Below are 10,117 nucleotides of genomic sequence, written 5' to 3' on the forward strand. Positions count from 1 at the left end.
TGCATTGCGCTCTATGCTGGGTGAGGAGCCTAATTACGATTCTCTCCCTCTCCTTCTGCCCCTTTCCCCCTCCCCTGCCCCCTCTCAAATAAATAGATAAATAGCATTCACTGACCACAACAGACCTTGTTTAGATCCAGACACAAGTTGTAAAAAATTCCACAGGACTCTTGGATTATGTGTGAACACAAATCATGAGATACTAAGGAACTGGCCATGAGTTGATAATTGTTAAAGTTGAATGACAGGACACGAAAGTTCATTATATCTCGATACTTCTGTTTATATTTGAAATTTTCTCTAATAGATTTTCTACGTTTAAAACGGCTGAAACCAAACAAGGAAAAGATGGCGAGGACAAATATGCTTTTATCTGCTCCAACACACCAGCAGGGTATGGAATAGTCCCCTTAAGGACAAGCTCATCACAAGATTCTTTGGAGAGAGGAAGTTACCGAAAAGAGAATCCCTTTTATCATCCACTCACCAATGTTTGGAAAGCCTGGGTAATTGGGAAGAGGACAAAACTGAGATGTCAGTTTCTCAGGATGGTGGGAAAATCCAAATGTAAAACTTGCTTAATCTTTGCTAATTACAAAATACCTGCCTAAAGCTGAAAGTGAATTAGGGAAAGAAGCTCTACCCTCAGGGGACTGGGACCAGGTGGAGCTGCTTGCCCTTGAGGTTGTGTTTTGGGGAGACAGGAGACCTGGGGTAACACCAGTCAGGATAAGGGCTTGGATACTTTTGAAGGGCCTAACAATCGACACAAGACAAGAGTCTTAAGAGAGTCCAGAATGTAAAATTCTACTCATAGCAGGCAGCGTGAGATTTGGGAAGAGCAATCCCAACAGTCCCCCTCCCCATCGAGCTCCCGCATTAACACTTAGCAACTCCGTTCTACAGGGTTTATTGGGTTTATAACTGGACAAAGTCACACGTGTACAAAATGAAGCTCACACTATCCCAAAGCAGAGTAGGGATTGAGGGCTGGGGATCCGTTACTGGCCTTTGGGGGAGCTCCGAGGTGAGGGGCAGCCAACCCTCCCACTCCAGAGAGATGTGGCCACAGGGGAGGGGAGGAGAGGGAGCCCAGCTGGCTTTGGTCACAGAATATAGAGCCTGGCATTGGGCCAGGGCAGACAGATGGATGGTGGAGTAGGAGTCCCAGAAACCACCCTGCCCAGGGAGCCCAGGGACTGCTCCACCAGTCCCGCTCGCAATGTGGTTGGTCCAGACCTAGACTCAGGGGCTGGTGCAAAGGGAAGGCAGCAAAGCAGGAGGGAGGAGACACTGAAGTGTGGTGGCCCAGGGCACCCAGACCTGTGGAAAAGGGCGGGTAGGGAGACAGGCTAGCTGCTACTAGGCAGCTAGCAGCGGGTCTCATAAATGCCGCTGCGGCCAATATAGCGCACCCATTTGATGACATCATGGTCGCTGTAGTTCAGCTTCGGTTCAAACACCTTCAAGTAGCGCACCTTGAGGCCAGAGGGTGCGAATGGCACCTGGGCAAAGGACAGCTCCAGTTAGGAATGTGGTCTTCCTCTCACAGCTGCTCTCCTCTGGGAAGTTCTGTAGCCCTGACCTACTTCATCTCTCTCTACTATAGGTGTTTGAATGCTTGGGGTCCTGAAAGAAGCTGGGGGAAGCTTAAGAAGAGTCTTCTTAAGAGGTTACTAGAGAAGAGAGCATATCCAAGAGTAACTAATAATCACTTGGGTTTGAAGTCAGACCTTGCCTGTGATAACCTGAATCAATTCCTTTAATCAGCAGCAGGCAACAACCAAAGACCCACTGTAGAACACACTTATCCTGCTCAATATTATGGGCTTAAAAAATAAGGTGGAGAAAATTATATGTCTAGCATGCACAAAGCAAAGTCAGCCCATTCTCCTGTCTGTAAATAAACTTTATGTCTTATTTCGCATTCAAGCAATCTAAATTTTTCCAAAAAACTGTTTTATGATAGCTTTAGAAGTCAAAGGTTTTTGTCAGTGTGAATAGCAATTTCTAGTAAGAGGCCTGAAGGGGGAAGGAATGGGTCTACGAATTAAAAGTCACTTCCCCTCTCTCGGTCTCATATGCAGGTAGTAATGTACAGAGGTTGACCTGAACAATCCTAAGATCTTTCTTAGTACACCCTTCCATGGCTCTAGGCCCCTCCTTTGCCATACCTCAAAGTTCATGGAAATGGGGGGTCGAGCCCATTTCTTCTTGTCATTGGTGGGCAGAAGTTCAATCTCTGCGCTGATCTGCGATTCCTTCATGCCTGCCATGCGCTTGATCCTGGGAACAGAAGGGCAATAAGCAGGAAGTGCCCCTGCTAGCTTGGAGGAGTTTTAAGGTGGAGGGTGCCTTTTTGGAGGGGTCGGGGGAAGGGAACTGAAGAGCTTGGGGGAGGTGCCAGGATAAAAAGTATGGGGAAGAACCTGATAACCACTTGCTATGGAACGTTGGGTATGCTATTCCTTTAGCACTGTTGGCTGCAGTTTCAGCTTAGATACACAGGCATGCTATCCCCTGCTCTCTATTTCACAGAAATATTACAAGGGCAAACAGGGAAAAACACGGAAACATTTCGATAAATAAATGCATGCACGCACCCAAGTACAGGCATGTGCACACTCAGAGGTATAGGAGTGAGAGCACAAGCAGAGGTTCCTGGAGAAAAAGACAGGCACCCTCCCCCCACCCACAACACACACACACATTCTCTCTCTCAAGACAATGAAGGTAAAACTTCAAAGAGGGTACACCAAAGCATCTTGAGCCCTGCAGTGGCCTCGTGAAGGAGACTCACTTCCACACGATGGCGTTCTCGCTGGCCTTGTACTTGGCCTTCCCCTTCATGCAGATCACCTGTACCCCGCTTGTGTTCAGTGGGGTTGGGATCCTCACCTAGAAGTGATACACCTGTCAAGGCGCTCTGTCAAGCCCTGACATCAGCTGCTTTTGTACCTGGAGACAGTGCTTCCTCCTCCCCAAGTTCCCTGTTCTCACCTCAATCTTCTGAGCCAGTAATGAGGGCTTGAAATTGGACTTGATGACCACCTTAACCTCCAGCTTGGTGCGTCCCACTTCTCGCACTAGTGGGATCACCCGGAAAGGAAGGATGATGTCCTTGGTGGTACGATACCTTTAGGGGTGGGGAGCAAGGTTGGCACAGGAGCCTGTCCTCCTCCCTCTCCCCCACCTCTCTTGGCCAGCAGCACCCCCTGCCTCCTCACACCCAATGGCACCTCATTAGCTCAAACTCTCCATCTGGTGGGATGAAGCTGATGCTGCGTTCAGAGTCAAACTTGCTGAGTCGCACACACTGGTGGAAGGTGCAGTCATCGATGGCAATTGATTGCTTCCCACTGCGAGCAGGGGCAGAAGGTCTCCTTGTTGGTACAGGAGTGTGGCAGGAGAGAGTTGGCTGGGAGGCTGTCCCACCCCCAAAGGCTGCCACATCCTGGGTGAGGCCTGCGCTACAGACTATGGAAAGCTACCAGAATGGAGAAAGCTGGCAACCAGGCAAGCACACCCTCGGGAAGAGGGAGTCTGCATTACTGCAGAAATGGTATCTTGAAGGAACCTGTGATAGACCAAGCCCTGCTCAGCCCTCCAAGGTCCACCCTCTCCCACCAGCAACCCTGCTCAGGCACCTCTTGCTTGTTTCATCAGCTGTGCCTTTGCCTTGCTTCTCAATGACAATCTTGTCATTCATCCCAAACTTGCACTCAGGCATGCCACTCAGGTAGCTCTTCATCACCACCCGGCCTGACACATGGGCGCTCAGCACCTGCCCTGGTGATAGACAGATACATGGGAACATCTGAGTTAGGACGAGAATCCTGCCCTGATCCTGCCCCTCTAGCTTCATCATGAGAGGGCTCTCACCCTGGGGGGACATGAGGAGGTTCACACTCTCCAGCACATCCAAGAAGAGCTCATTCCGGCGATACTTGATGCCCTCCCGCCGCCAGCCAATCTGCCCGGTCACCTGGCTGGTGATCTGGGATTGCTCTTCTTTTGTCTACATGGGGGGACAGAGAAGAACACTAATGGCCTCATTCCTTTCCACCTTCAATGATCCTGTCTCTATCCCCACTCCAGTCTCATTCCCCCTCCCTTTTAGTCCCCACCCTGTAATTCATCCTCCCCATGAGCTCCATGCGGCAGGGCCTGAAGAAAACTGGAGCAAAGCTGTAAAGGTGGAAGCTGAGGGAACAGCTTACCTGATGCTGGAGGCCAAAGGGCCAATGTGATGCCCACAGGAAGCAGGAGGGGAGCACAGACAGGAAGCAGCAGGCAGAAAAGAAGAAGGCAGCTATAAGGCCTGGATCCTAGAGGAGGGCCCACGCTCTCTCCTCCTGAGGAACACCAGGCCTCCAGGGCAGCCCACACCCTTCCTTCCCCCAGTGCAGAAGGAAACTGCTTGAATTGTATTCCCACTAACAGAGATGCTGAGTCAGCTGCTCCTAGGGTGGAAGGCCACATACAGCAAAATAGGCCCGCAATCACGGTAGAGGGCTCAGGCCAGCACTTCCTGTCAAAGCCGGGCTCTTGAGTCAGCTGGGACAAGGCTCAGGGGGCTCAAGGAGGATGGGCCCCACCCTTGCTGTGGCTGTCCCACTGAGTACCTGGCTCTTGATACCCTGCTGAGTGATGAAGGTTTTCAGTGCTCCTGTCTCTGAATTCTGTGGATAGCCAAAGTCCAGGATCTCTGCAAAAGGAAGGGAACCATCAGCCCCTGGAAAAAACTGAAGGCTTCTTCAGTCCAATCCCTCCCCTGGCCTGGACCTATCTGGCCAGCACAGCCCTAGAAGAGTATGGGATCATCTGCAGCAATGTCCTCTAGCTTTGTAGCATTTACTCTGGGATTTGTGCTTCATAAGAAAACATAATTAAAACGTCAGATTTTTTCCACAGAGAAAATCAGAAGAATCTCATGGCCAGTGGGTAAGAGATCAAGAAGCACTGAGTCCTTAGAAAACAGACTCTGGGAAGGTGGAAAGACTCTTGTTGCCTTAAATCATACCCTACAGAGGAAAAGAGATAATGCAACCCCAGCAGTCAGTAACATCTCACCCTCCTTCAGGCTCTGAGGCAGCTGTTGAGATAGAAAGCTGGGAAGGACAATCAGTGAACTAAGGCCCAAACCACAAAGGTAAGAGGGAAATGTGCTTAACTGCAGGAGGCTACCAAGCCCCACAGTTAGGTTCCTAGCCCCCCGAAAGATCTTTTGGTCCTCCGCCCTGTCTCCCCACACCTCCACTCGCTAGCCTATTTCTGTGTTCTACTTCAGAGCAGCCTTTAGGGCTGAATTTAGACTGGCCTTTTCAGGGCTCAAAAGACCAGACAGTCAGGAAATGAAGTTCACAGGACACTGGAGGGAACCTCACATGTGCCCCTACCTCCAGGCTAGGCCCCATCAGGTCCATCCCCACCCTGGGCCCACCGCCCTGCCAGCCTCACCATCCAGCAGCTCATATATGAGCACAAAATTGTTCTTGATGTTCTCCTCACTGATCTTGCCGAAGTAGGCAGCCATTACGTCACACATCTTATAGAGGAATTCGAAGACCATGGCAGCATTGACATTCTGCTTGGTGACAGCTGCCAACCAGATGTTGGACCGCTTAACATGGAAGAAACTGGTGCGAGCGATGTTGGTGACGGGGCTGCGAACCTGCTGCCGGGCGTGGATAACATTGACCCGAAAGGCATCCACTGCATTCCTCCTGAGGGAAAAGGTACATAGGGGCTGCTCAGCACCCCGTCAAACCTCACTCCATGGGGATCGACCACAGCTGCTAACAACCTTTCCCCCTTTCACTGCTTAAGTCTGACATGTACTCTGAAGCCAATGCCTAAACCACTGGGGCAGTTCCCTTGTGGCCCCCAGCAGAGGCATGGGAGTAGGGCCAGAGCTGAGCTGGTGTCTGAAGGCCACCAGAGACAGGGAAGTCAGGTGGGAATGATAGGAGGACAGGTGTAGTGTTAATAAAGTAAAGTCCATCAGGCTTAAGGAGGTATGTTCCCGATTCCCAGGCCTGGCCCCAATTTCCCAGCTGCCACCTCTCTAACTTCTCATTAAGCTCCAGGCCCAAATGAGAAAGATACCCTACTCCTTCTTCAGTTCTCCCACTTGTGATCCTACCAGTGGGGAGGCGTGGCTCTTCTAGAACTGAGACAAAGCCACTGTGACTTCGGAGAAGGCTCTAATCTACTGAGGAAGAAGCACCAAGGGGCCATGGAGCTGGGCCATTCATTCCTGTCCAGGATCCAATTCCAGGACGAGTTCAGGGAATGAAAACAGATGAAGAAAACAATGATGGGGGGGCAGGGCCCCCCACCCACCTGTGCCTGGGCGGCAGCTTGATAGGCTGCTTACCTATTGCTACGGCAGCCAATGAGATGGGATGAGAGAAATGACGCCAGCAAGAAGAGGAGAGTGACAGCAACAAGAGAGAGGATTAGACACACAACACACTGGGGTGGGCAGCACACACCATGAGGTGGAAGCTGACGAGCAACAGGCAAGGGGTGGGAAAGCACAGCAAGGCATGCAAGACAGTATGTGCTCTGGCTTAAGCAGGTTCATCCAGGGCAGGAGGGAGTGCGGATGGGTGTAGGCAGCCAGGTTCAGGCAAGCCAGGCACTCCCACAACTCTAGTTCATGCCCACCACCAGCCAAGGGACAAACAGCCACAAAGGCCAGGCCAGCCCACTAGCCAGGGAGCTGGGAGCCAAGGAGTTCGGGCACTGCAGCAGGCCCATTCTATAACTGTCTATCCTAAGCTCTTAAAAGGAAGAAAAACAGGGCAGCATGAACCAGAGGAGCCTAATCTCATTAGAGTTGCTGAGGCTAGGATGTGTCCCCTCACTCAGGAAAGAACAGTGGCATGCAAGATGGGGCAGAATGAGAAGGCAGGCTGTGCCTCCCTGTTAAGGTCTGAGGGACCCAGAACAAGGAGCTCTTCCAGGTTTACTCTGATAGGCCAGAAAGGGCCACATGGCTCCCTGCCCTTCCCTCAGTGACCCGGAGAGTGCCTGAGGCTTGCTCACAACGCCTCTTCTAGGAGTGGCCCCAAGGAACTGAAAAGAGCTGAGTCAGCAGCCTGCCTCCTCCTGAGAAAGGGAGTGGGAGAGGATTTGGCAGCCTGGAGAGGCTTTCAAGAGAATCCAGTGAAGGCTCTCACCATGAGAAGGGCTTCTGAGAGCAAGACTTAGACAGACTAGTACCACGAGCCTGGCCACTAACTTCACCCCCTGGAGAAAGATCTCCTTCCTCCTCAGAGGAGGAATTAATCTGCCAGAGCAAAAGCACTCATTTCCAGCAAGTAGGTCTGTCACTAAGGGAGGGAGAAGGCAGGAAGGGCAGGAGTTCCTAAGACTGTAGGGGCCACACCATTCCACAGGTCCCGCCTATTGCCAGGCCAATGCCACCAGACCTAATGGGAACCAGGCTGTATTAGCTGAGCTTCTAGGATGCAGCAAGGGATGAGGGTGGTCCAAGTCAAGTCTCTGGTAGGAACGGACCCGGTCCTGCATGCTGGGGAGGAGGGATGAAGGGTGGGGGCACAGCTGGCTCAGCCAGGGGACTCACCCGATGTCATCTCGGTAGACCCGGGAGATGAGCACCTCCCCCTTGTGATTATAGATGAATAAGCCTCCAATCATGGCGGCAGCTCAGTCTCCAAGGCCCATCGCTCTGAGAACAGACCTAGGACAGGCGGAGGCAGAGTAAGGGAAGGCCTGAGAACCTCTGCCAACATCCTCTGTGGGGCTGTGCAGGTCACTGGCTGGGCTTTTTTTCCTGACTCAACCCTCCAGTAAGTGACCCTGAAGCCCTCCCCAGGCATGCCCCTCCCCTTAGCCAGGCTCCAGTTCCTGTTTATCCCACACTGGAAAGGAGAAAGAAATGGAGGGACTTGGGCCCAGGATTCTAAGGCCATTTGGACCCTCCCTTTTCTGGGGCTGAGCCCAGAGAGTAGCCCCCTCCCCCTCTTCACAGTGCTGACCTCAGCATGGATCCTTTTTGGCCCCTTCCTGTGCAGACTCTCACTCAGACTGTAGCCGGTGAGTCACTGTGAAGGCCTGCCTGCGGCTGCAGGAATGGCGGTAGGAATTACTCCACTTTGTTCAGGCCTGGGGCCCCCAGGCACAGCTTTAGGAGCACCCGGTCTCTCAGGCTCCACTACCCTCCTGAGAAGACTGCAGGGCCTGAACCTGCTGCTCTCTAATTCACAGAAGTCTAAACATTCCAGGAAAGGGTGTGGAGGGCGTGGGGAGGAGAGAAGGGAGGCCTTAGGCCCTGACACGGACCCAGGAGTGTGGCTCCAACCAATCCCAGGCAGTCAGATAAGCAGGCAAAAGAGCAGGGTAGAAAGAGGGTAGAAAGGCCCCAGCCCTGGCGGACTACACTTCAATGACCCAAGCTGCTTATGAGTTATTTTTAACCACCTCCCTTTCAAAAAGGGAGGATCCCTCTCAGCTCCCAAATGCAATAAAAATAAGGGGGGGAGGGTGAGGGTACAGGTTCATAAAACGAAGAGATCAATCCAGCTGAAATTCTATGATTCCAGACCCATGACATAACTCATTTCTGGCCTGAGTACCTACAAGAAAGGGGCGGAATATGTGAATTATTCAAATTATTTGGGTCAAACTAATTTAGACTGTTTGCAAGGAGAAAAAGGGTTAATTTAGTTCTAGATTTCCTGAATTAGCTCTGGTATTAATTTCACAGGGCAGAGGGAGTTTAGCAGACTTTTGTAAACTGGAAAATAGAGCCCATTACTGTGGCCATCAGGGTCTCCCAAACTCAGTGAGAGGTCTCTCAAGGTGGTGGTGAACACATTTCACCCTTCAGTCCCAAAGAGGCTGGGAGAAGAAATGCAAAATGGACGTAGAGCCCTGAGCAAAGAAGCAAGTTCACAGGTATCAAGTGGTAGGGACCTCAGAACACCAAAGAGCAGAGGTGGGGCCCAGGGCAGGAAGGGAATACTGAGTTAAGGGGAAAGACTGGTAGAAACAGCCAGGCGGTCTACTTCAGGTGAGCCTGCAGCAGCAACAGGGCTGGGGGGTGTGGGGTGGGGGGAACATCTGGAGGAAGGAGTTTCCAGTGTGGCAAGGGTACGGCTTTGAAGAGGAAAAAACACTAGGGAGAGACTGACAGTGGTGAATAAGGGAAAGCTGGGGCTGCGTTAACTTGCTTTGAGGTTCAAGCGTAGAGGCATGAGCGGGTGGTGGGCTTTTCGCCCCGGGGAGGAAGACATCGCGGGAAAAATATGGCTCCACGGGGGTGCGGGGGCTATCACAGGCCTGAGGAAGAAGAGCCGCGGGGTGTCACTCAACTGGGAGGAGGGGGTGCCGCAGGGTGGGAGGCTTGTCATAGTCCAAGGAGGCGGCACAAGAGGGTGTCACTGTCCTAGGAGATGGGGGAATTGTCCTTGCGCTGAGAGGAGGAGGCGCCAAGGAGCAGGGGGGGTTGTCACGATCCCGGGTAGAGGGGTGCCGCGTGGCGTCCCCGCTCTGGGAGGATTCCAGTAAGTCTCCCTCTCACGGGAGGCGCTGGACGGGTCAGGTGGAGGGCGCCGCTCCTGGCCGGTCCTGCAACCGCGCCCCGGGCGCCCCCGCCCCGCCGTCAGCTCTCTCCCGATCTGAAGGCTGAGGCCAGTCCCGGGTGTGGGCAGCTTTCCGCGTAGCGCAGTGCAGGGAAGGGCAAAGCTGGGCAGCGTGGTAGGCGTCCTCCCTCACCCTTGGCCAGATCCCGAGCTTACCTGGTGTCCGCGGCCCCCTGCTCGGCCCGCCCGGCCACTCTCCAGATCCCAAGATGTCCGCCCGCCCCCTGCTCGCTTGCCCGCTGCCTCGGCTTTCACCGCAGTGCCGCGGCCCCGCCCCGAACACAGTTGCGCGTGCGCGTCCGGCGATCGCGCCGACTACATATCCCGTCAGGCCCCTCGACCTTCTCGCTTACAATTTTAAGCTTTCTAGGTTCAGCAAAACTACAACTACCCGAATGCCTTCGGCTGGGAAGGCGTGCCTTGGGAGAGGGATAGGCGTGGCCTTATCCTCCCTTTCACGAAATACACATCCCATCATACGCCACTCCACTCACTTCACTTTC

The 10,117-nt window shown here is 53.0% G+C and overlaps 1 protein-coding gene across 2 annotated transcripts; it reads right to left on the reverse strand.

Annotated features, from left to right (window-relative positions):
• Window positions 1-894: 894 nt before the first annotated feature.
• Window positions 895-9,877, reverse strand: AP2M1 (adaptor related protein complex 2 subunit mu 1). 2 transcript variants are annotated; one of them, XM_088025223.1, is made up of 12 exons: window positions 9,771-9,865; window positions 8,010-8,095; window positions 7,595-7,711; window positions 5,461-5,726; window positions 4,626-4,708; window positions 3,883-4,018; window positions 3,648-3,789; window positions 3,240-3,359; window positions 3,001-3,136; window positions 2,801-2,898; window positions 2,175-2,286; window positions 895-1,505 (listed from the first exon to the last, which is right to left on the reverse strand). In XM_088025223.1, exons 3-12 carry the CDS (start codon window positions 7,666-7,668, stop codon window positions 1,371-1,373), a joined length of 1,302 nt encoding a protein of 433 aa, XP_087881349.1. In that variant the 5' UTR covers window positions 7,669-7,711; window positions 8,010-8,095; window positions 9,771-9,865; the 3' UTR covers window positions 895-1,370. The 2 variants fall into 2 exon arrangements, with proteins under 2 accessions (XP_087881349.1, XP_027956784.1); XM_028100983.2 differs by lacking the exon at window positions 8,010-8,095 and having other exon boundaries at window positions 9,771-9,877.
• Window positions 9,878-10,117: the final 240 nt, after the last annotated feature.

This window comes from Eumetopias jubatus, unplaced genomic scaffold, assembly GCF_037043125.1.
Source record: "Eumetopias jubatus isolate StellerSeaLion01/CBP00866 unplaced genomic scaffold, mEumJub1_p1.0 scaffold_1, whole genome shotgun sequence".
Taxonomy (NCBI): domain Eukaryota; kingdom Metazoa; phylum Chordata; class Mammalia; order Carnivora; family Otariidae; genus Eumetopias; species Eumetopias jubatus.